Source organism: Oncorhynchus keta, chromosome 4 (genome assembly GCF_023373465.1).
Source record: "Oncorhynchus keta strain PuntledgeMale-10-30-2019 chromosome 4, Oket_V2, whole genome shotgun sequence".
Lineage (NCBI taxonomy): Eukaryota > Metazoa > Chordata > Actinopteri > Salmoniformes > Salmonidae > Oncorhynchus > Oncorhynchus keta.
In genome coordinates, this window is record NC_068424.1 from 21073762 (window position 1) to 21100655 (window position 26894).

General features: G+C 39.9%; 1 protein-coding gene and 1 pseudogene across 2 annotated transcripts; both read right to left on the reverse strand.

The window, feature by feature from the left end:
- Nucleotides 1-178: 178 nt before the first annotated feature.
- On the reverse strand, nt 179-11994 carry LOC118382644 (regulator of MON1-CCZ1 complex-like; annotated as a pseudogene). Its single transcript, XR_004825362.2, has 20 exons — nt 11592-11994; nt 8055-8131; nt 7885-7969; nt 7716-7772; nt 7501-7587; nt 6516-6656; nt 6158-6270; nt 5942-6031; nt 5064-5169; nt 4576-4682; nt 4214-4258; nt 4033-4086; nt 3911-3939; nt 3575-3727; nt 3041-3160; nt 2860-2937; nt 2410-2514; nt 1806-1874; nt 1195-1420; nt 179-358 (listed from the first exon to the last, which is right to left on the reverse strand). The product of XR_004825362.2 is annotated as a regulator of MON1-CCZ1 complex-like (transcript).
- A 262-nt stretch (nt 11995-12256) lies between these two features.
- On the reverse strand, nt 12257-20595 carry LOC118370663 (serine/threonine-protein kinase RIO3-like). The gene is given in 14 exon segments (XM_035755732.2): nt 12257-12926; nt 13230-13322; nt 13325-13339; nt 13500-13589; nt 13720-13800; nt 13979-14138; nt 14859-15041; nt 15368-15495; nt 16926-17069; nt 17814-17923; nt 18116-18223; nt 18690-18832; nt 19098-19216; nt 20281-20595. Coding segments are annotated over 14 exon segments (1515 nt in total). The 5' UTR covers nt 20317-20595; the 3' UTR covers nt 12257-12821.
- Between the last annotated feature and the right edge of the window lie 6299 nt (nt 20596-26894).

The window sequence follows — 26894 nt, forward strand, 5'->3', positions numbered from 1 at the left end:
CCAGGTTTGTGTTCATTAGGCAGAAGGACTACCTTGACTTGTCCAATAAGAAATGCTCCTTTTAATTTACCGTTGCAAAACGTTTTCTATCGAATGCCCTAATGAGCATGACCCAGGGTTAGTCAGAAGGACGTCTGGTCAAGCGGACTAATGCACAAGCATGACATGTCATACACCATTGATTGTTAGAATATGTACAAATGATTTTATTAGCATGATTTGAACAATTATTTACAATAAGTTAATGGACTGTGGGATAAGATAAAATATGTCTCGACTCAAACTGTTACTTGCTTCATGAGTGCCTGCTCCCCGAAAACTTGCTTGAAGTATACCACATGCTCCTCACAGTGCTCACCTATTGGCCAATCAAAACAGAGTATTAGGGCAAAGGTCAGTCAATACATGCCAGTGCAGCTAGGTGGAGACTAATTCATTTATTAGCTATTCATGTATTAATTAGTAATTTATTCCCAGGTTTATTTATTACCCCACTGCAAACATGTCGATTGTGTTTTTACCATTAATACCCATTTTGTCCTTATTAATTTATACATTTCTTAAAATTGTCTACAGTATTTAGACTGGTATATGCTACGCTGCTTGTCATCCTCTTGGATTGCAGTTTACATTGATAATGTGGGTGTCTATTAAACCTGAAACCTAGAGGATAAAGGTTCACAATCACTGCTACTCGCCCACTCACACATGTTCAAAGTTTCAAAGAAGCAATGCAATTGTGGTAAGAATTTTATGCTTGGGAACAATCATAGATGCATCCACATGAATAGAAAAGCAACAGTTTCAGCACATGCCTGTTGTTCCTGGCTTAGCAGAGTTATTATTTGGGTCAAGGCAATCTAATATAAATCACACAGAGGGAGGGCACTCATTCATTATTGAACACAACGGCATTACCAACATTTCTACCACAGAATAGACTCCATGTGAGAATTATTTCTACGGTCATTACAAAGGATTTAGTCAGACCAGAGCCATAAAAATACATAGTCTGGCGTCACTCCTAGACAATTTATTCAACCTATCGGTATGTATAAGTCAAGCCATCTGGCTAAAGACAATGTGGTTCTAGATGAAGTGTTCTGCTATGTGGGCCATGGAGAAAAGTAGTGCACTACATAGGGAATAGGGGGCCAATTGAGCTGCAGACCTAGTGTAGTGGTGTCACATCACCTGGGTTGAAGCTGGGGTTGCCTCTCAGACGCAGGTTCCTCTGCTCGAAGAACCGGAAGATGGTGTAGAAGAGCATCTGGTCGGCCGTCTGGCATGCCGCGTCTAGGAACTTGCGGGCGGAGATGTTGTCGTGGCCACCCACGCTGTGGATGAAGCGCACGGCACCCAGCACCTGCTGTCTGGACAGGAGCACCTCCACGATCTCATCATTGGCTGTGGACAGTCTCTGTTACACACACACACATAGATGTATGATGTTATAGATCAGCATGTTACACACACATACTGTAGATCAGAACGTCACATGGGAAACCATCACTGTGCTGACTCAAACAAAACAAACTAGATGTATTGTTATAACTCAGCCATGAATGGAGTTTGTTCACTTCAAGGTTCCTTATTTGCTATAATTAGCTGGACCAATACAACTAATGGAACTGTAAAATGGGATTCTCTGGAAAAACATGAAACTCTCCAAAGGACTTTGGATGTCCTGTGTGATATTCGATAGCTGTTTAAACAGTGTGTGTTTGTTTTTTGAGGGAGTGTGTGTGTTTGAATGTGTGCGTGTGTGTGTGTGTGTGTTTGAGGGTGTGCATAAGGGATCCTACCTTCAACATATCCAGGGAAAGCTGGTGTGCAGGGGGGTATGTGCTTTCTAGAGACAGCAGCAAACAGGCCTTAGAGAGAATGATGATGCACATGGTAATTCCATGACCAATCAAAATAAAGATCTTACTGTAGAACTTTTTTGAGGTCAGCTCAAACAATGAAACGAGAGAGAGAGAGAGAGAGAGTAAATAATCAACCACTATTAGAGCAACATCATGCCTTTTATCCTTCAAACAAAGTTATCCGGTGAGAAATGGGATCACAGGAGGAGTAGATAGGGGAAGAGTTTCCCACGCATTATATTGGATGAAATACCATGTAAGAATTGTGAAAGACCTGGGTCAAACACATAGGTCAAAGGGCTTTACTATTGTTTCCAATGTACCAGGAAAACCATATGAACTGTAGCTCAAGCTTTTATTTTAAGTATTTGAAATGTATTTGACCCAGGTCTATTCTGAAGCATTGCGTCTTCAGTGAACAGCTTGCTAGCCCTTTGTCCCAAACGTTGTATTACTCCACTGAATACCCAAAAGATATTGATGACTATAGGACCAAACTACCATGAAATAGTTGAGCTGTATGTAGTAACTGCTGAATCACCAGTGGCTTGGAGTCGTTGAGGACGTGGTACTGGAGGAACTGATGGAGCATGTAGAGGAGGTTGTGCTGAACCAACATCTTAATGACCAGCTCATACAGGTAATGCTGGGGGGGAAACAGAGAATGGTTATTAAATTGTTGCATCTTGAGGTCCTAGAGTGTGCAGCTCTCTTTTTCTTTTTGAAGTGTTCTACTCCGCTAGCCAGTACCTCGCCTAAACAGGTGTGCATTCCTTTCACCTCCGGAAACAGAGAGTACACCTTAATATTTCAATATTATCTCCAGGGCAATATGGACCAATAAATATGTAGGATCTACAGGAACATAAAGTATACTAATGTAGCACTGGCAACATGTTACAACATGAAACGGTGGCATCTCGCCATAACTCATAAAATAATATAATAGGTTCTGATAAAGCCTCCACAAAGGCTCCTTTTCTGCAAGTACCTGCACGGTGATCTGGACCTGGTTGAGTGAGCGAATGTACTCCATCAGCACAGCAATTATAAACTTGTGAGATGTGTCCTGTTGGAGGGGTGAAACAATATAATGTTCAGTCATCTTACAGGTAATTGAGATTATTATTATTATAAGGCAGCCATTGAAATATGTGCTTTGCCGCAGTCACCTTTTTCTCAGAGAAGGAGGACAGGACGTGGGTGTACATGTCTGACTGGTCGATTACCGCCTGCCTCCGGACGGGCCTCTCCCGAGCAGCGCTGCCTCGGCTGGGACCAGACTCCGTAGCCTGGAAGAGATCAACAGGAAAGAACAAAAGTCATGTCACTGAAACAGACCGTGTGTGAGCTACTGATCCGCCGTAACACGGATGAGAAAACTCTAATCTGTTCAGCTGATTATAACATCTACATCCTTTGTGTTATTCAAATTACGAGATCAACATTGTTAAGACATATCCAATAGTGAGATATCACTACTCTGCTAAATATATTTTCACTGTGTCCCTTGATTTTCAAATGACTTAAGTGAACTAACACAATTAGCATTTCTGTGCATTTATAATAATGTAAGTAATATCATTGAAGTACATCCATTTATCCACATGCATACACACTCTGATCATGCCTTACTAACAGTCAAGACAGCTGTGCTAGAAACAGTGTGACTTTCATTATGCAGTGTTTTCATAGACTGTACTCACCACAGTGTAGGTCTGCTCTGCCTCCAAGTACTCTTTGTAAACTTGGTTGAGTTTGTCGAACACTGTGGCCACCACTGGTAAGCCCCCCTTATCTCCCCCGTTGAGCAACTCCCCAAAGGGCTCGGGAGAGGTGAAGGTTGAGTCATGCGTCCTCTAAAACATGGCCCGCCAAACCTTCGCTCCTTAAAACCCGCTGCTTAACCCGGAAGCCAGCTGCACCAATGTGTCATAGAAAACACTGTTCAACTGACTATCGAAGTCAGCCTGCAGGCGCCCGGCCAGCCACAAGGAGTCGCTGGGGCGCAATGAGCCAAGTAAAGCCCCCCCCGGCCAAACCCTCAATCCCGCTGCGCCACTGGGGAGGCCTACAAGAGGTTGTTCCTGGTTCAAATTAACCCAGACAGTTTGCCAGGACATAGTCGTCTATGGTTAGATGTGTGGATGTTCTTCTCACTCACCTTCGCTTGCACTGATGATGATATCGGGTTGAAAGACGCTCCAAGATGAGGAGTCTGAAGGTCAAGGGAAGCATATTAATACCACCACCTACCACCTCCATGCTAGCCGTCCCAATTATCATTGATACCATTCCATTGACACAAGTAGCTCATCTAGCTACTAGCATTTCATAAAGGATACAGAGTTCACAAGGCACAGGAGGCTGGGTGGGTACAGCAGCAAGACCTATGGAGACAGGGAGACGTGAAGTTCGTTTCTGTCATGGGTTTAAGAGACATGGGATGGAACATAAGGGAGCGCAAGGAGAGGAAAAAAACTGTTTTCAAAAGTGACAGATGGGAGTGAAGTTCTGAAAGTTCTGTAATGTCTCACACAGTATGACACATGGGGGCAGAAAAAATAAAATAACAGACAGAGAGAGACAACTGGAGGGACAGGCAGACAACACAGGCACAGAGACAAATATAAACTCAGCCAGTCAGACAGACAGTCGGTAAGGACCGGCATGGCCACATACAGTAGTCAATCCATGTAGCCTATACCTGTTAGGGGAATCCTATAGGGGTGGATGGAGCGACCAGGCAACACAGGCTGATGGACGTTAAGGGCAGTTAGGCTCCCGCAGCTTGATGTCAAATATGATGGAGGTCTGAAACAGAAGACATTATCTACATCATTCAGGACTGAACGTGTTTGGACATTGGATATGGAACAACATGATATAGTAGTCTTTTTTTGTCTAACTTTGAGGTTGCCGCGAACTTGGGACTATAAGGTTCTTTCTGAATTTTTGTCAAAATGTAGTTATTGACGTACCGTAGCATTGTTCTGTTTAATGTTCTCTACCTATATAGTAGTCTAAATACCCCAATTCATGTGGTTACATTCAAAAGAATACAATATTAAAATTGCTGACACCATTCAAACCAATGAGGGTTAAGATCTTTAAAACCAATTATCTCAGAATCATCTTTTTGCAGATAGAATCTTATAGTCCCGAGCTCTCAATTTCTTGCCAAAAGGAACTCACCTGAGAGCTCTGATGATGCACAACAACCAGGTTATCCACCACGTTGAGGGCAAACTTCCCTGTGGTGTTGAGTTTCAACACGTTGGTCTTCTTACAGGATCCCTCCCTGGGAACAACATGCTGTTAGTCAGGACCAATTACTTATATAAACCCTAGATTTCTGATGCTATGTATTAACCATTGAGAAGCTTTGATGCCACCGGTCAGCCATATTGCCCAGGGGCGCCGTGTTGAAGCCACCGTGACTCCATCTTGGCACTCCCCCACCATTGTAAACAATATTTTTGAAGCTATAGAAATGTATTTGTCTACATTTGTTTTTGACACGTTTATTATATTACAGACACCTTGATGCATACTTTAAAATTAGATTGTGAGCTAAACATACAAAAAAAATATCTAAAAAACATTTTCCTCAATGTTTTGGGGGGGTCCTGCAAAAATGTAATTGAAATGCTGTAGAATTCTATTCATTCCAATGGAGGACAGCTCCTACTCCCCATTAAGTTGCGAATGTAGACATTAATAAATGCATTTCTATAGCTTCCAAAATATTGTTTACAGTGGTGGGGGAGTGCCAAAATGGAGTCACGGTGGCTTCAACACAACGCCCCCTATCAGTAATCTAGTGTATATATAAACCATTGGTCAGGACAGTGACTGACATGATATGTCACTTTATCCCTTCAGGTATTCCCTATTCATAAATAACACCATACATATTTAATTTCAAGGTGGTTGAATTAATGTCTCTAGCAACTCTGCATATTAGGGTAATATGGTTGCTGCATGACCTTGTTATTAAGTTAGTAGTATGAATTTCAGCATGTTTAGACCAATGCCTGTTAGGAATATGCTATATGAAATGTAAGATTTACCTGGGTAGCTGATAGAGGACCACCTCAGCACAGGGACCGTCAGTAGTTCTGGAGTGATGCTTCAGATACATTACATACAGCTGACCGTAACTACCATTAGAAACAAAGTGAACAACTCACTTAGCTTTTTATATACTGCCAAAAGTTGTTTGAAAATGTTCCTTGAATATCGAGCCAAAATATAACATTTCAATTCAAACACAGATGCAAACATACATGGTGGCCACAGCAATGTCCCTCTCTGTCAGATTGAGCTTGGCTGGCTTGGGAACCACTGGAAGCTCGATCTCAAACTTGGGCATTTTAGACATGGTCCCACTCTGCAGGTACTAACAACAACGGGTAAGTTAACACCATCAAAAACAAGATAACGACAGTGAGCTTGGACAACCACTTTAATCAAATCAAATGAAACACTAACCTATCAAATGTTTGATGAATAGATTTTCAGCAACTTGCAGCTGCTAATGCTTTCTCAAACATAAACATGAGCTTTGGTGCAATATATTGTGTCTTACTGTATCCGGTTGTGGACATGTTTGAAACATTTATTATCTCAGTTGTGACCACTTACTTTGAAGGCAAACGGCTGCAGCACGTTGCCCTGGGCGGTGGTAGAGAGCAGGATGACTGCAGTCTCAGGACAGTACATGTACCAGTTCACATTGATGCTCTGACTCTTCAGCAACTTCAGGTTGCGTTTGTCAGGAAGCACCTAAACACAGCGGGCATCTCATTGACATACACTTCATCATCTGTCTAATGTCGTAAAAACTGGCACAAGAAGACATTTTTCTAGAACGCATTTGGAGCCTAGTAGACATCCATATATACATGCTTTTTCCAGGTACAATTTGACCTCACACAGCGCTTACAGCGCAGTAGGGCAAAATCTGCCAACTTCATAGCAGTCAGAGTTAAATTGAGACCTCTAGTGGTTGTAGTTTGAATTGAGATGACCGAGTCACATAAGCTTCATGTGACAATGTTTTAGTATAGAAAAGAACAATACAAGTTCAATTCAACCGATTGTGTTACAATAATCTAGGACACAGTGCATTCCTAAACCACAAAACAACTAGCTTATTACTCCCTTATCACAAGAAATAGGAGTCTTAAAATATACACTGAGCGTATCAAACATTAGGAACACCTGCTCTTTCCATGACATAGATTGACCAGGTGAAAGCTATGATCCCTTACTTATGTCGCTTATTAAATCCACTTCAATCAGTGTAGATGAAGGGGAGGAGAATTTTTAAGCCTTGATACATGGATTGTGTATGTGTGCCATTAAGAGAGTGAATGGGCAAGACAAAAGACTTAAGGCGAACCGGTTTAAGTGTGTCAAGAAATGCCACGCTACTGGGTTTTTCACGCTCAACAGTTTCCCGTGTGTATCAAGAATGATCCACCACCCAAAAGTCATCCAGCCAACGACAAAGGAGTCCATGCCCTGACAAATTGAGGCTGTTCTGAGGGCAAAGGGGGTTAGGGGGGGGGGGGCAACTCTATATTAGAAAGGTGTTCCTAATGTGTTGTACACTCAGTGTAGTTACCTGGTAGACCTCAATTCCCTGGTCAGTGATGAGAACGATTTCATTCCAGTTGGTCCAACAGAAGCCCAAAATACTGGCATTCTTCATCTGCCAATCATAACATTTGAATATCAAAACCACAACTATAGAAGATTTGACTCATGCTTAGTTGCACCTATGTAGAAATGACAGCTATTTTTAACTTGAAACATTTGACACTGGATATGCTTGCATACCTTACATTCCTGGGAGCATTCCAAATGCGGATAATCCGGTATGAAGCTTATGAAATCCTAAAATAAAACAGAGGCTTTCGGTCAGGCCATCAGCATGGAAACACAATGTTGGGATAACTTAGAGGTAGGCTACCTTCATTGAGTCGGGAATGATTTACATAATGCTTACCACAGATTTTGGTGTTCTCTGGACAGCCAAAATCTTATTTCCGATCGAAAACTTAATGCACTTCACCTCTCCTTTGTCATCCATTCTGTGAAGAAAATACATACTTTCATGAGATCATCATCACTGATCTTACAATATTTATCATCACAAGTTATGAGCAATGTTGTTACCTGAAGGCAACTGAGTTTTTGTCATCTGGTCCTTTAACCACAACCCCAGTGGCACCCCCTGAACGTACTGCAAACACCTGAATGGGCAAACAGAGGAGCTCAATATATAAAAAGATTTGGGCGGTAAATATTACATTTAGATAGGGTAGCAATAGAATGATGCATAAAATTGAGGGTTACTCCTTGTCTAGTCTGGTAAATGTATTGCCAGTGGAGAAACATGTGTTAATGTTGACTATATACTATAGCTAACCAATTTGTCTACCTCCTTTACTTACCGAGGTAAAGTTGGTTTTATATTCACACATTTGGACATTCAAGACATTCAACAGACATTCGCCAAAAGCCATTTACAAATGTAAAAATCAATAACTAATTCACCTTGTCACAGAATCATCAAACTAGATATGATTTATTCTATAAATGTCATGCATACTTTTACAACCTCTGTTTTGAATACAAATTCCAATTTTGATTTGATAGAAATACATAAAAATCGATCTATTTATTTAAAGATGTATAAATCAATAACTAATTCAACATCAAATTATGTTTGATTTATTCTACAAATGTTTTGAGTAAAAATTCCAGTTTTCACTTGATAGAAATACATAACATCTATAAATTGCCATGTAAAGCTATATAAATCAATAACGTTTTCACTCATTATGACATAATCATCAAACTAGGTATGATTTATTCTTTAAATGTCTAGTATACTTTTACAACCTTTGCTTTGAGTAGAAATTCCAGTTTTGATTTGATGGAAATAGATACAATCTCCAATATTGCATTTAAAGATGAAGAAATCAATAACTAATTCAGTGATTGTCGCAGAAAAAGTGAAAATATGCATTTGCAATAACTTTAAAGAAATGTTCATTTCAAGTGCATGAAGTTAGACAATGTTTATATAAAGTTTTACAATGTTTACAATCTTAAATTGTATGCCCAATCAATTTTGCATTTTTGGTGCAACAGTTCCACATTTTAAAGTAGTTACAAGGCACAACAGTCATTTATTTATGTGTCTAATTTAACAGCCAAGAGGCCTCTTCCAATCATTTTATATTTTGGCTTTGTTGAAGTTCGTCTTCGTCATCCCCAGACAAGCTGAATGGTACCATCTCCTGAGGTAATAGATTCAAATGTTCAACACTTACAGCCAAATGTTTAATATCACAGGTATTCCCAGAACACATTCTGGAAAGTCTATTGATACAGTGGTCAGTGGTCACTTTATTAGGTACAAACCCTTTTGCATTTGGAACAGCATTAATTCGTAACGGTTGATGAAACTGGGAAAGGAGAGACTTTAAGTCCAATTGGAGTTTATTACAGTCAGTACAAGTTTTGGAACTTTTCTAAGTTACAAAAGACCATCACAGACTGTGCTGTCATTTTGTACATTCTAAAGTTCAAACAAACAGTAACAGAATACCTGAATACTTCTCTGCATGCTTTAGTGTCTAGCAAGCCAAGACCACGGGACTTGGTGTATGTAGGAGCAGTTTTTTTCATGAATAGGGTGGTGAACCTAATAAAGTGGCAAATGAGCGTAGATATCACAGACAACTCCTTTTGAGCAGTGTCTGTCTGTTATACGTTTGATCAATGGGTATGATGGTACATCTGATCCCCCGGTCCTCATAGGCTCATTTGGATATACAGAGTTGGAGGTAAAGAAAAAATATAAAACTAGGACATTAAAACACTGGCAGAATTCCACATCCATTCACATCAAATATATATTTTAATGTATAAATACCCTTCTAAGGCCACTGTCTTTTTGGACATTTTAAAAGGTTTGCAAATAGTTCTTTCTGCAAGGAATGTGAATTGAAAAGGATATGGTAATACCTATGTAGGTGACTTAGTTTCTCCACTGGTATAATGGCTATAATGTGTGGTAGTTGCACACCTCTCTGCTGAATTATGTAGAGCTGATTTGGGCTAGTTGATATTGTTTTCGGTGAAAAGACTCATTTTCACGTAGGCTTTGTGCTAGCAGTTTAAGAGAGAAAGAGAGAAAATAGCATAGGGACAGCCTGGTTGAAGTCCTAGTTTTTAATGTTTAGTGCCAGTAGATTGCAGAGGGGTTTAGAGACAAATCATAATGTAAGAAGTGGACTGTACATTTAGCCCAAAAACAAAACATGTACAGTCCCCTTCTTATATTAGTACTTTTTTCATTATCCACCTTCTGGTATCTTTCAATACCCATGCTAATACATATATTGTTTGTACCTTTATTTAATTAGGGAAGTCAGTTAGAACACATGTTTATTTTCAATGATGGCCCAGAACAACAGATTTGCACCTTGTCAGCTCGGAGATTTGAACTTGTAACCTTTTGGTTACTAGCCCAACACTCCAACCACTAGGCTACCCTGCCACCCACTACTGTTCAGAAGTTTGGGTCACTTAGAAATGTCCTGTTAAATTAGAGACATAAAAATAAATGAATCTTGTGCCTTGTAACTACTTTAAAATGTGGAACTGTTGCACTAAGAATACAAACATTGATTTTGCATACAATTTAAGATTGTAAACATTGAACAACTTTATGTAAATATTGTCTAACTTGATATAGAAGAAATTGAAAGTAACATTTCCTTAAAGCTATTGCAAATACATAAATATTTTCACTTTTTTCTGCGACAATCACTGAATTAGTTATTGATTTATACCTCTTTAAATGGCATATTACAGATGTTATGTTGTTCTATCAAATCAAAACTGTAATATTTACTCAAAACAAAGGCTGTAAAATTATGCTAGACATTTATTGAATAAATCATACATAGTTTGATGTTTCTGGGACAAACAGTGAATTAGCTATTGATTTATACCACTTTAAATGGCATTTTACAGAATGTACGTATTTCTATCAAATCAAAACTGGAATTTGTATTCAAAACAAAGGTTGTAAAAGTACACTAGACATTTCTAGAATAAATCATATATAGTTTTATGATTCTGGGACAAACGGTGAATTAGTTATTGATTTATACAGCTTAACTTGCATTTTAAAGATTGTATGTATTTCAATCAAATCCAAACTGGAACTTTTATTCAAAACAAAGGCTGTAAAAGTATACTAGACATTTATATAAAACCATATATAGTTGTATGTTTCTGTGACAATCAATTAATTAGTTATTGATTTTAACCATCTTTTGGCGAATGTCTGTTGAATGTGAATATAAAACCAACTTTACCGACCATATTAAATTAGTCATACTATATGGCTACACCTTCTTTACGGTTGACTGCCATCCTCATCTAGTTAGCTATATGTTCTTGCGGAATGAAATGTAAATGTCTTAAAAGTACAAATTCACGGATTTTTAGCTAGCTATAAACGAGCTAACTAAAAGCATGTAGCTATCTATATCAGTGTGGTGTCAAGAGCATAATCCTGCTAGCTAGCTGGCGTTGGGACACAATATCGGGAGTGTGTACTGGTTGGATTAGTCATACGATGTGTCCCAAAACCACTAGCCAACTAACGTTAGCTAGCCGAGGCTACTGTACCTGTTTATTCGCTTCGTCGAAAAACACATTTGACGCATTTTCAAATTGCACAGGGTTTTCAAAGTTCGCGGTAGTGTTCCTCACTCATTGTGAACTTTCGGTTATGCTATGATGTCTTGTAGTTGTCAAGTGTTTGTGCTGTATAACGATTTCAGAACTGATTTGTACGAAAGATAGGTTCGTCACTAGTCAGTCATAAACCCCGCCTATTTGATCATCTTAAAATGTGATATATACCGAACCTTAACCCACTGTTAATCTTGTGCATAACCCTTACATCACATTTTTTGTTTTCATACATTTTTACGACATCGTCATTTTGATATAGTGGCTGTGCTTGCTAACTAGCGAAACAAAGGTCCGAAAACCTCTCTAGGGTAAGTTCCGGTTTGAAAATCATGTAAGTCACGCGAATCGCCTACCATAGTAAACGTCCCTTTCAAAATACAAATCCCATCGTCAAATTTTGAATTCAAACGCTCCAAAAAGGTACGGGTAGTTTCTGGAGGCCTTAAAACATTTTACAAGATGGATTGTAGTTACACAAAGGTTGCTTGTTATACGTCTTTTGTTATATATTTGCTAGTGTAGGTGTGGTTTGGTGTCTTCCAGCAGCTTCTGCTCCATTTGTCCAGAGCTAAGCAAAATAAATGACAATGCATAACTTATTTTTTACCATTTATTTCCACCATAATATTGAAATTACAGAGAGTACACAAACATGACAGCTCCATTGTAAGAACAACGGACCTCAATGCAAACAACTCATTCTGTCTTCAGTCAAGACAGCACCTTTTCATGATTAAAATATTCACTGATCGATACTTTGGGCTCTCCATCAAAATGTTGGATGACAATTTGTTTCATTCAGAACATAATGCAAAACCCTTTTCATTCGAGCTCAGTTTACTTGAGAAGATAATACTCTAATGTAAAAAGCAATTATTGTGTGTGCATGTAGATGCATTGTCTGTCATGTACCCCGTCAGACATCCCCATCCATTCCATTTACAGCCGTCGTAACGGAATGAGATGTTGACATTTCATGGAAGGTGGTTTGGAGCCTTTTTAGCCCAATGAAGCCTATGACACCATTTTAGGATGCAGCGACCTTTCGACCTCTTGCATACCTCAGAGACCATGGGGGGGGGGGGTTTACTCGACCCATTCTCTCAAACAATCACCCAAACAGGTTCCATGTAGCTATTCATGGTGTCTAATATCTCATTGTTAATCATCGTCGTGTAATAGGGGAGGTCCTCCGTCGCTGAAGTTGTACATTTTCTTGCCCCTTCTCTGCACGTGGTCCTCATTCATCTTCTCCAGTGCCTCAATCTAGAAAACGACAATTTTGTATGAAAATTACTATTTTAATCCCAGGTTTCTGGTAAGCATTGTGACGAATGCATTTGTGGCACTTGATACAATTTTATTTGATGGATTAGGGTCAAATTCCAGTATAAACATCCCCGCAGCAAAAAGGCACTTTAGTACATGATAGATTTTGATGCTGTGTGGGACTAGATAACATGAGAGCACACTTTAAAACTGCCTGAAAAATGCATTTCTGTAAATTCAATGAAACTACATTTTCACCAGAGAAATAAATGCCTCATATGGGCCTCAATGTTTTCTTACCTGGGCAAGGAACTCTGCCTCGCTGTCACCACTGAGCTGCAGCCCAGACACAACATTGAAGAGCTCGTACATGTTCATGGCCTCAGACACCCCCCGCCCTTCTGGAAGAACTGCGTTGAAAAAAAAATATATATATATATATATTCCATTCAAATGGATTGTCAATTGTTGTGACAGATAATCAGGACTTTAGTCAGTATTTACTGTGAGATGTACATAATAACAGCCAATTTAAACCTACAGTACTTGGATTACTGTGAGCTAACTTACCGTGGCCACGTTCCTGCAGTCCCTGAATAGGAACTCATGGCTGTGAGGGTGATTGGGCTCGATGGACTGACTCACGTCAATCAGCCAAACCTTCAAAAGACAAGATGATTACACCACACAAGGTAGAATCTCATGCCTGAATTTCCAGTGTAAAAATAAGTGTCGATTGACCCACCTGGATAAAAAAAAAAGGTTAAGACGAAAAGGATGAATAGCGTACCTTGCCCTCATGCCACAGCATGTTGTATTCACTCAGGTCAGCGTGGACGAGGTTACACTCCTGATACAACTGTTGCATCATCTGCAAGGACAGAGACATCCAGGGGTCAAAGTAATCCACAATAATGATCCGGGTAACTCTGTGGACACTCATCACTATGGAACTAGCACTTACAACCAGGCGTATTAGTAAAACGTATGAAACTATATACCAATAGAACCATGTGTATGTTAGTGCATGGTGGTAAAGCTGCACTTACATGAACCACTTGGTAATAGGCCCTCTTCATGTCCTCAGAGCCCAACGTGGCCTCCTTCAGTTTGGGAGCCGGCACATGGTCCTTGCCAATGAACGACATCACAAGGATGTGCTTCTTCAGAACCACCACCTCGGGACATGGGATGCCAGCTTTCTTCATACTGATGGAGTAGAGGGGGGAAGAGAGACCATGAGCCATACACAGTTGGAGCTTTGGAATCAAATTTTTTGTATGGTTATAGTTTGGCCATTGGCCATTTACTGTAGATAATTTGATATAAAAAAAACTACATGAAAAGGTTATTTGAATTGAGTTTAGATTTTTTTTTTTAAATCAGGTGAATTGGTGTTGGTCCATATACAGTGTACAAAACATTAAGGACACCTTCCTAATATTGAATTGCGCACCCCCACCACTTTCGCCCTCAGAACATCCTTAATTCGTCGGAATCTATAAGGTGCCCGAAAGCTTTCCGCAGGGATGCTGGCCTATGTCGACTCCAATGCCAGTTGTGTCAAGTTGGCTGGATGTCTTTTGGGTGGTGAAGCTTTCTTGATAAAATAAAATAAAAAACAGCAGCGTTGCAGTTCTTGACACAAACCGGTGCGCCTGGAACCTACTACCATACCTGGTTCAAAGGCACTTAAATATTTTGTCCTGCCCATTCACCCTCTGAACGGCACACATTCACAATCCATGCCTCAATTCTCTCAAGGTTAATCCTTCTTTAACCTATCTCCCCCCATTCATCTACACTGATTGAAGTGGATTTAACAAGTGACGTCAATAAGGAATCATAGCTTTCACCTGGTCAGTGCCATGGAAAGAGGTGTTCTTAATGTTTTGTACACTCAGTGTAGGCGACATCGCCACCACCCACCGAGCCAGGTTGTGCATCTCCTTCTCAGCCCACAGGCGGATGATCGTGCGGGGGTTCAGCTTGCTGAAGCGATCTATGAAGCGGTAGTCATCCTTGATGTACTTGTCACGGTTCTTGAACTCGTTGAGTGTGGTCTTGAAGACCTTGAGCACACACTCATCTGGGACAGCATTATTCTCCATGCTAGGAGAGGAAAAACACACACGCAACAGTATTGAAACAAACTTCATTAACAGACATTTAAGGAAGTAGCTCTGTACCAAAACATGTAATAGTTTTTTATTTTAAAAAACTACGGCTAATGACAAATAGCAAATAAGGCTACTGCTATAGAATCTCTGTCAATGATTGTCATCACAATGTAAATGTCATGCCACAACCTTAGGCAACCACAGTTGAGGAAATTTCTATTCAGATCCGACTCATCTTCAGGCAGGTAACAACACCTTTAGGGTCAGCCAATTCAAGGTGTGGGTTCTTGCGACAACTTGTCACGATGACACCCTCACCTTCCCCCATTTGCGTGGAACACCACAGACTCCTTTCCAGTGCTGATGCAGCCGTTGATGTTCTCCAGAATGCCTGCGTTCACCATTTTGTACATGAGCAGACGGGTCCTTGGGTCCACTGCTTGTTCCTTAGAGAGACAAGGGGAGAAAAAACAAAGGGGGAAAAAAACTAAGAATCATGAGGATCAGCAGGAGAGAATTAGGAAAGCATGAAAGTACATTAAAATAATACAGATCTGATTGTATAAGTCTTAGCACAGTGTTATTTTGAAATTCAAAGACTTCTATAGTGGTGAATTTTGCTAATTGTTAGTGCTGAGCAATTAGTGCTTTTTGAGGTCAGTTTTGTTTGATTCTTTTTTCATAATCACGTTTTTAATTACAGTTTCAATTATTTGGGTTGAATGCAGTAACACAGAATAAAACAATTAATAAAAGTGCCATGATGGTAGTGACAGCCCATGACCGCTTATCACTCATTTACAGTGGTGGAAAAAAGTACCCAATGTCATACTTGAGTAAAAGTAAAGCTACCTTAATAGAAAATGACTCAAGTGAAAGTCACACAGTAAAATAATAATTGAGTAAAAGTCTAAAAGTATTTGGTTTTAAATCTACTTAAGTATCAAACGTAAAAGTAAAAATCATTTCCAATTCCTTATATTAAGCAAACCAGACAACACAACTCTTGTATTTTTTATTATTTACAGATAGCCAGGGGCACTCTCCAACACTCGGAAATAATTTACAAAGGAAGCATATGTGAGGCTGCCAGATCAACGGCAGTAGGGATGACCGGGGATGTTCTCTTGATAAGTGTGTGAATTTGACCATTTTCCTGTCCTGCTTAGTACTCAAAATGTAATGAGTACTTTTGAGTGTCAGGGAAAATGTATGGAGTAAAAGTACATTATTTTCTATAGGAATGTAGCGAAGTAAAATAGGTTAAAAATATAAATAGTACAGTACATATACCCCCCCAAAAAACTTTTGTACTTTAAAGAATTTTTACACAATTGCTCATTAATTGACATAACTTAAATATTTTATTAAAGTAGTGTAAATTAAATTTGTTTTACTTGACTATTATTTTATTCCAAGTTAGGGGTGGCAGGTAGCCTAGTGTTTAGAGCGTTGGGCCAGTAACCGAAAGGTTGCTAGATCGAATCCCCGAGCTGACAAGGTAAAAATATGTCGTTCTGCCCCTGAACAAGGAGGTTAACCCACTGTTCCTAGGCCGTCATTGTAAATAAGAATTTATTCTTAACTGAATTGCCTAATTAAATAAAAGGATATATATATATACTTTATTTAATTAGGCAATTCATGTAGGTTCAATTACTAGAATCTGATTACGTTTGTTTTTTCTCAGTTCAATATCTATCTGGAGAACTGACTTTTTATATATATATATAAAAAGTCAGTTCTCCAGATAGATATTGAACTGAGAAAAAACAAACGTAATCAAATTCTAGTAATTGAACCTACATCAGTCAATTTGTTGTTTTAAAAAAACTTTTCTGTAAATCGCTCAGCACTACTATTTGTATAAACTCACAGCAGTGGAGTGCTCCTTCTTCTCATGCAGCCGTGCACTGCGACGCTGCTCGGAGTAGCAGTGTTGCTTGAGGGAGTTGTACACCTGGTTGGAGAGCTTCAGGTCCATGCCAAGCCCATCTCCCACATTGATCTCTGGGGCAAACTGGGAAGACAAGACAGAGAGGGTGATTTCAAAATGGCTGACAATTCAGAATATGTTCACATCAATGTGTATGCACATCAAGCCACACATTTCAAAGCTAAAGAAGACAACTGCTAATGATGTTAATACCCATGTCTCGGTTTTGGGGAGTAGTGAACTACATGTAGTTCAACTAGGAATTTAACTACATTTTGTAGTATCTTGATGGTAGTTTAAATTCAAATCTAGGTAGCTAGGTTACTTTTTTTGCCACGTAGAGGTGTAACTAACTACAGGAACAACACTTTTTTTTGCAAAAATAACATTTGTGTTGGCAATAATAGCATTTATTTTTCAGCATCAGACTCACCTAATTCTCACTTGAAACAGTTTTTGTGTTTAGCAGGCTAAATTACATTCTATTAACATATGAACCCAAAGTGATATGTTTGTCCTTCTGTAGCTCAGTTGGTAGAGCATGGCGCTTGTAACGCCAGGGTAGTGGGTTCGATTCCCGGGACCACCCATACGTAGAATGTATGCACACATGACTGTAAGTCGCTTTGGATAAAAGCGTCTGCTAAATAGCATATATTATATTATTATTATTATTATTATTGTAATTTGTAGTCAATGACATTTCAGATTTACATACGATAATTTTTCACGAAGTAGTTTGGATGGAGTGAACTACTTTATCAAAGTAACTAAGATTACTTGGTAGCTTGGTAAATCTAGTTAAGGTTATCTTGTTATAACTCTTACATTGTCCATGCGTGCAGTATTCTTCCTGCCACACACAACCTCATCGTGCTTAGTAGTGATGTTCTTGCCTTTCCCAGTAAAGCCTCTCCTTGGAGTTATCGTGGGTTTGTCTGGAATACATTGAACAAAAGTGAATATAGAAAGTTGAACTATTGCTTTAACATAACCAACCACCAATATCATGAAAAGACCAACAGCCACCAATATTCTATGCAGCAAGACTGTTACATGTATACAGTAGATGTATAGGACCTAGCTACAATACTAGTATAGGTGTAAAATTACAAAGTGATAGACTTTACCAGCTTTGTAGGGGTCGTCACAACTATCTTGCCAATCAACTTCATCCTCGGAGCTGCCGCTGGCCTCGTAAGGGTGCACCATGCGATAGTTCTCAAAGGAGATGGATACTGCAACATTATATATCATCTCAAATTCTTCATATTCCCACTTGATTCCTTTTTACACTCCAGAAACTTGGTCATGTTTATTAAGAGTACCAAACAGAAAATATTTTAAAACATATCGCTACTGAAAATGTCTTCCATTTGATGCAGAATGAGCACAACCCTTCGTAGGGTTGTCACGATACAAGTCTCACGATCCTACGATACCAGATTTTCCATGGCAAAAAATAAAAAAAACTCTATGGTCCTATAAAAATCTACTTCATGTAAAATTGTGGATGCTATAGCTTGCAAAATAAACAAATGTGACAACATAATGCTCTTTGTTTCTAAGATTAGAAGTGTTTTACACAAGAAATTAAATCCACTTCATGTTTTGTTTCATTGCCACGATAGCTCAGAGTATCTGCATACTGGTATAGCGACAACCCCTGTATGGTTTTAATACAGGACTTGTCCATAGGCTTACGTTTGCTATCGCCATTGAACTTCCTTTCTTCTGTGCGTAGCTGGGTGTCAAACTCCTTGTCAAACTGCATCTGCAGCATCTGAGCCAGCATCAGATCACTGTCCGTCTCTCGCTCCTCACCGGCATCCAGAGCAGCGCTGACACTAAAACAGAGACATAGGGTATCGGACATACTTATCAAAAATAACCCAATGTCAGAGTGGTTTGACTTACAATTAGGATATTAGGTTGGCACATTAAATTGTTAGGAGCATATATAGGGTGCAACTTTTCTTTCTTTACAGTGACACTAACAATTAACACCGAAGTGTACACCAGCTAGACTAGATGGTAAAAATGTCATTTGAAAAATTCCTTACAAGTTCATGAGAATCGATAACACAGACAGGTGATATTAACAAGACTTACTTTGAGAAATCAGGGAAATAATGACTTTCATCATCCAGTTGCTTGGCCAGCTGCTCGCTCATGACATCAGTGAAGGAGCAGGGACACACCACCTTGGTTGTAGTGGCACCCCATGGACTCTGAAGGACCATTCATTCACATTATTAGCTAGATAATGGCAAAACACAATACAACATGATTTTTCCCTTTGCGAACACATCTATGTACCACGTGCATGAATAAAGCAGTAACCAATTAGCTAGTTACTAAGCTAGTGAAACTAATTATAACCCAATATTTTTTTTATAACTAAACCAAACGTTTCAAACGGAACAAATAAGTTACCCCATTTGCGCGTTCTAGCATACGTTTGCATTTTTCCGTTAAGGGACGCCTGCTCTGTGAAGTGCGCGTGTGCAATAACTCAATTCGCCTTTCCTAAACAACGCAATTTTTGGGAAACTTTGGCAAAAGGTCAAGTCTACAACTTAATTCACTATGTTCGTAACATTTAAATTTGGGGAACATAACTGTATATTGAGAAAAATGTTAATCGTTGAGAAAATTTGCAGAATCTCGGCCAAAATCCATCTCGTTCTATCTTCTCCAACTGCCGGCCGCTGGGCTTCCTCTCACGACCCATATTTGGTAGGGAGTGGAAACGCCAAAAGGATGCTTCACATTTATACATCCAGCGAACCATCTGTGCTATAACCACCGATAGGACAACGTCCTTTCTTTTTCTGACCAATATGACTAATTTGTTCCCAATAGAAACGACAAGCTGTGGTCTATCTTGGTTTAGTTAAATCTTTGCTATAACGTTACCTGTCAGCCATACTGGATATATAAAAAGGTAGCCAGGGACATGCCCTGACTTGTCTAACTAGCCAACGTTTGAAGCATGTCAGCCTATTAGCTAGTATCAAACTTGGCTGGTATTGGTTGATAAACGTATGAATTAAGCCAGTGTTAGATCAATTCACTTATAGCTGTATCAAACTTGGCTGGTATTGGTCGATAAACGTATGAATTAAGCCAGTGTTAGTTAGATCAGTTCACTTATAGCTGTATTTAAAACTAGATCATGTTATATGTCCTCTCCCAGACAAACTATTGAAAGGCTCTGTTCTTGCCACGACCAGGGCCATTTTACATGTCCAGAATGTCGGACTGACTACCTAATCTTAGCTAACCAACTCACCTTTGGTACTTCTGCAGTGATCGATATTTGATCCATGACAGTCAGATGTTGGGCTTGATGGTTAATAATGTTTGCGCAAGGACAGGTTTAAAAAGCAGAGCTACGTAGAAAACTGTTGGCTACGACGATAGTCTCTTTCGTTAGCTTTCTGAATTAAAAACTTGAATTTCGATGTGTTAGCTTAAGTCAAATCACTACAGGATTTAAACGTTAATGTCACAAAATAATAAGACTTCAAGAGCTACAGCGCAAATTCTCTGACTGAGGTTCTTTTTTCCTGAATAAGGAAATGACGTCACCTTCTCTTCTTCCATGACATAATGGTGGTCAGTAAACCAACCTTAAAGGTCAATGCCGCCACCCATTGTGCTGGAGTGTGCGGCCAATCACGGTTTACAACATTTCAAAATTCTCCTACCTGACACAGTACCTCGTATAAAATAAAATGAAAATAGCCCTACTACATTCTAATAGACCCTCCCCATCCCCAAAACCCCTCCAAACGCTACCATCCTCCTCAGTGAATTTTAGAAAAATTTAAATTGTAAAACATTTAAAAAACTATACTAAATATAATCACATCACCATATAATTTATTAAAACAAACAATTTAGCAAAGAAGGTTCTCACCCCCTTCCATAGACTTACACAGTAATTATGACAACTTTCAGAGGACGTCCTCCAGCCTATCAGAGCTCTTGCAGGGCGTTCTCCTATAGAACTCCATTGTTATGGAATGGTCAGCCTATCCTACCTTAAAGTCTTTATTAAAGACTCATCTCTTCAGTAGGTCCTATGATTGAGTGTAGTCTGGCCCAGGGGTGTGAAGGTGAACGGAAAGGCACTGGAGCAACGAACCGTCCTTGCTGTTTCTGCCTGGCCGGTTCCCCTCTCTCCACCGGGATTCTAACCCTATTACGGGGGCTGAGTCTCTGGCTTAGTGGTGCTCTTCCATCCCGTCTCTAGGAGGGGTGCGTCACTTGAGTGGGTTGAGTCACTGACGTGATCTTCTTGTCCAGGATTGGTGCCCCCCTCAGGTATGTGCTGTGGGGGAGATCTTTGTGGGCTATACTCAGCCTTGTCTCAGGGTAGTAAGTTGATGGTTGAAGATATCTCTAGTGGTGTGGGGGCTGTGCTTTGGCAAAGTGGGTGAAGTTATATCCTGCTTGGTTGGCCCTGTCCAGGGGTATCATCGGATGGGGCCACAATGTCTCCTGACCCCTCCTCTCTCAGCCTCCAGTATTTATGCTGCAATAGTTTGTGTCAGGGCGTTATGGTCAGTCTGTTATGTCTGGAGTATTTCTCCTGTCTTATCCGGTGTCCTGTGTGAATTTAAGTATTCTCTCCCTTTTAGGCTGGGTTTCTGTATAGCAATTTGTGGCATCAGCTGATGTAAAAAGGGCTTTATAAATACATTTTATTGATTGATTGCAGCATGAACTGACATGTTGTCCACCCAATCAAAGGATTGGATAATTAATCTAGTACTGAAAGCATAATCTACAGCTAGCTAGCACTGCAGTGTATACAATGTGGTGAGTAGTTGACTTACAAAGAGAAAGACAATAGTTTAACAGTTTGAACAAATTCATTTCTTCCAAAATGAAGGAGAAGTAAGATAGAAATAGAGGGATTGTCTATTATTGTTTTTTTACTTTCAGTTTCACTTACTTAGCATGCAAATGCAGCTAGCTAGTTTAGCCTACTCAAACACCCTGCTCAAACAGAGGGATGCTATGTTAGCTAGCTGGCTATGACTCTCCAACACAACACTGGAACACTTCCAAGTCAAGGTAAGCTTTTGGTATTACTAATTTATTGCCACTGGGGACTGCCGGTGTCACTGCTTACTGACTGTACACTGTAATGTTACTGCATGATTATAGGGGGTTTACTAATGTGTTAGTTCTATTAGCTATGCTGACTATGACATTACTTTAGCTACTATGGTGACAACGATGTAGCCTGTGTGTTTGGCTTGCAAATGTTTTTTCGCCTGGTCACATGCAGCTGATGTGTTGTGCAAGTCCAAAAGGGAAGGGAAGAGGTGAGAGGAGAGAGAATAGAGTACATAGATGCGATAAGGAATACAACGTGGCTGCTATGAAAGTGAACTGTGTTTATGGGTGATCAGGGGTGTATTCATTTAGCTGATTCTGTTGAAAAATGTTTCTTAAATGGAATCAAACGGAATAAATGGGGATAAACATACCTGAATTTGTCCAATAGAAACTCTCGTTTGCAACTGTTGGACTAATGATTAAACCCTATTTCAGCTAGTTACAGGCAACAGTGTGCAAGGCGGTATTGAATGTCACTGTCTGTCACCTTGAATTTGTTTCTCGGCCTGTGTGCACCTACAGTACCAGCCAAAAGTTTGGACACACCTACTTATTCAAGGGTTTTTCTTAATTTTTAATATTTTCTAGATTGTAGAATAATAGTGAAGACATCAAAACTATGAAATAACACATATGGAGTCATGTAGTAACCAAAACAAAGTGTTAAACAAATCAAAATAGATTTTATATTTGAGATTCCTCAAAGTAGCCACCCTTTGCCTTGATGACAGCTTTGCAACACTCTTTGCATTCTCTCAAACAGCTTCAACTGGAATGCTTTTCCAGCAGTCTTGAAAGAGTTCCCACATATGCTGAGCTGCTTTCCCTTCACTCTGTGGTCCAACTCATCCCAAACCAGCTCAATTGGATTGAGGTTTGGTAATTGTTGAGGCCAGGTAATATGATGCAGCACTTCATTACTCTCCTTCTTGGTCAAATAGCTCTTACACAGCCTGGAAATATGTTGGGTCATTGTCCTGTTGAAAAACAGATGATAGTCCCATTAAGCACAAACTAGATGGGATGGCATATCACTGCAGAATACTGTTGTAGCCATGCTGGTTACATGTGCCTTGAATTCAAAATAAATTACAGAGAGTGTCACCAGCAAAGAACCCCCACACCATCACACTTCCTCCTCCATGCTTCAAGGTGGGACCCACACATGGAGATGATCCATTCACCTACTCTGCATCTCACAAAGTCAAAAATCTCACATTTGGATTTCATCCGGACTAATGTTCATTACTCGTGTTTCTTAGCCCAAGCAAGTCTCTTATTATTATTGATATCCTTTAGTAGTGGTTTCTTTGCAGCAATTCAACCATGAAGTCCTGATTCACACAGTCTCCTCTGAACAGTTGATGTTGAGATGTGTCTGTTAAACTCTGTGAAGCATTTATTTGGGCTGCAATTTCTTGAGGCTGGTAACTCTAATGAGGTAACTCTGGGTCTTCCTTTCCTGTGGCGGTCCTCATGAGAGTCAGTTTCATCATAGTGCTTGATGGGTTTTGTGACTGCACTTGAAGAAACTTTAAATGTTCTTGAAACTTTCCGCATTGACTGACCTTCATGTCTTAAAGTAATGATGGACTGTAATTTCTCTTTGCTTATTTGAGCTGTTCTTGCCATAATATGGACTTGGTCTTTTACCAAATAGGGCTATCTTCTGTATACCACCCCTGCCTTGTCACAACACAACTGATTGGCTCAAATGCATTAAGGAAAGAAATTCCACATATTAACATTTGTTTAACACTTTGTTGGTCACTACATCATTCCATGTGTTGTTTCATATTTTTGATGTCTTCACTATTTTTCTTCAATGTAGAAAATAGTACAAATAAAGAAACTGGAATGAGTATGTGTCCAAACTTTTGATATGTACTGTATATTTAGTTATAACAAACAAAAAACATCTGCTCTAACAATACAGTGACTTAAAAACAACCTTCAAATGGCTACATCTTAGCTAGCTAACTAGTCAATTGATAGGCAAACGGTGGCTAACAGTAGTTTGCTTACTAGCATAAAAAATGTTGTTACGGTTTCTTCTGGTGAAAGAGAGGAGGACCAAAATGCAGCGTGGTTATGGTTGAACTTCTTTAATAAAGATGACAACGTGAACAATATACTTATACAAAACAAGAAAACGTGGAAAAACCGAAACAGTCCTAACTGGTGCAAAACACAGAGACAGGAAACAATCACCCACGAAATATCCATAGAATATGGCTGCCTAAATATGGTTCCCAATCAGAGACCACGGCAACCACCTGCCTCTGATTGAGAACCACTCCAGACAACCATAGACTTACCTAGAATACTTAACTAAACACGATCCCATAAACTACAAAACCCCTAGACAAAATTAACCACATAAATCACCCATGTCACACCCTGGCCTAACCAAAATAATAAAGAGAACACAGAATATTAAGACCAGGGCATGACAAATGTGTACATAAATAGCTGTACAATGATGAAATATGACTAAAACATTGATAACTTTTTCAGGAAACATAAGGAAATAAATACTGTGCTCACAGTTCTTGTATTCACGCACATTGAAGGATATAACAGTTAGAATAATAATAATAGAGAACTGGAGATTCTCTGCACAGACAGTTCGGGAGCTGAATTTGGGAGTTAGGCTAATTAACACTGCAAGCTCAGGCTCACTGTGAAGTCATCTGTCACTCTTAAAGGGACAGGCTTTATTAAAGGTAAATTAAACCGAAATTAATATAGAACTGTTTATTCCAATCAACAAAAAATCTGTAATTAATTATGTTGTACTGGAACAAACTATAATTTAATGGTAAAATAGAGGGTTACAAAGAAAACAACATTTTATGAAGTATTTTAATGGTTTCTCTATTCTATTCTCACCCCTTCAGTATTTCCTGTGTGTGTGTGTTTTATTTGCTAGACTTCTGTCTGCTGGGAGAGACCTACCCTGTAGAACACACATAATTTTTAATAATTGGCTCTGTCATAACCTCACATGGTCTCTCCTATCATTGCTATGCAGACGACACACAATTAATCTTCTCCTTTCCTCCTTCTGATGACCAGGTGGTGAATCGCATCTCTGCATGTCTGGCAGACATATCAGTGTGGATGACGGATCACCACCTCAAGCTGAACCTCGGCAAGACGGAGCTGCTCTTCCTCCCGGGGAAGGACTGCCCGTTCCATGATCTCGCCATCACGGTTGATAACTCCATTGTGTCCTCCTCCCAGAGCGCTAAGAACCTTGGCGTGATCCTGGACAACACCCTGTCATTCTCAACTAACATCAAGGCGGTGGCCCGTTCCTGTAGGTTCATGCTCTACAACATCCGCAGAGTACGACCCTGCCTCACACAGGAAGCGGCGCAGGTCCTAATCCAGGCACTTGTCATCTCCCGTCTGGATTACTGCAACTCGCTGTTGGCTGGGCTCCCTGCCTGTGCCATTAAACCCCTACAACTCATCCAGAACGCCGCAGCCCGTCTGGTGTTCAACCTTCCCAAGTTCTCTCACGTCACCCCGCTCCTCCGCTCTCTCCACTGGCTTCCAGTTGAAGCTCGCATCCGCTACAAGACCATGGTGCTTGCCTACGGAGCTGTGAGGGGAACGGCACCTCAGTACCTCCAGGCTCTGATCAGGCCCTACACCCAAACAAGGGCACTGCGTTCATCCACCTCTGGCCTGCTCGCCTCCCTACCACTGAGGAAGTACAGTTCCCGCTCAGCCCAGTCAAAACTGTTCGCTGCTCTGGCTCCCCAATGGTGGAACACACTCCCTCACGACGCCAGGACAGCGGAGTCAATCACCACCTTCCGGAGACACCTGAAACCCCACCTCTTTAAGGAATACCTAGGATAGGATAAAGTAATCCTTCTCACCCCCCCCCCCCTTAAAAGATTTAGATGCACTATTGTAAAGTGGCTGTTCCACTGGATGTCATAAGGTGAATGCACCAATTTGTAAGTCGCTCTGGATAAGAGCGTCTGCTAAATGACTTAAATGTAAATAAGTAAATGTAAATAATTATTTATTGCATGTGTGACTGTGTGTGTGTGTGTGGTCTTTAGCATGCGCATATGTATGTGTGTTTCCATGTGTAAATACCTTGCTCCTTGTTACATTTCTATCTGACTATTAGCAACACAGCCAGACTCACAGTCACCAGTGAGATACTTAAAACTGAGTTACCTGAAACTGAACATGAGAACACAAACCAGTTAGCGCAATCAAATAGAATGCACAAATGTGAATGAACCTTGATCGGTTTCAAAATAACTTTGACCATTCATAGAAAATATTTAGCATTGTAATACTCTCACATACAAACCTCTTTCCACAGTGAGCCTGACTTGAATCAGCTTATCTAATCCCCGTGATTCCACTCCACACAATTATGTCCCAGCATCCTCTAGGTTCAGGTTATCAATGGTCATAGTGAAGACTCTTCTCTCTGTGTTTTCATATAGCGCATATCTCCCTTTATAAGTTAATACTGGACTCTGGTTAGGGACCTTTAAGGTTTTAATGAGAATTTAAATAGCTTAATCTCCTTTTAAGAGGTACTTTGGGAATGCCTCAGAGTCCTGTTCACAAGTACAGTTGATGTGAGTGTTTCCTCCCTCCATACCTCTCCATGTGATGAACCCTGACTCCACTGAGACCCCAGCTACACAAGGAACACACGGAAACACATAAGTTCACAATCAGATTATCAGTAATGTTACCTTGTCTCCAAGGACATCCTCTAAACCATGGTGT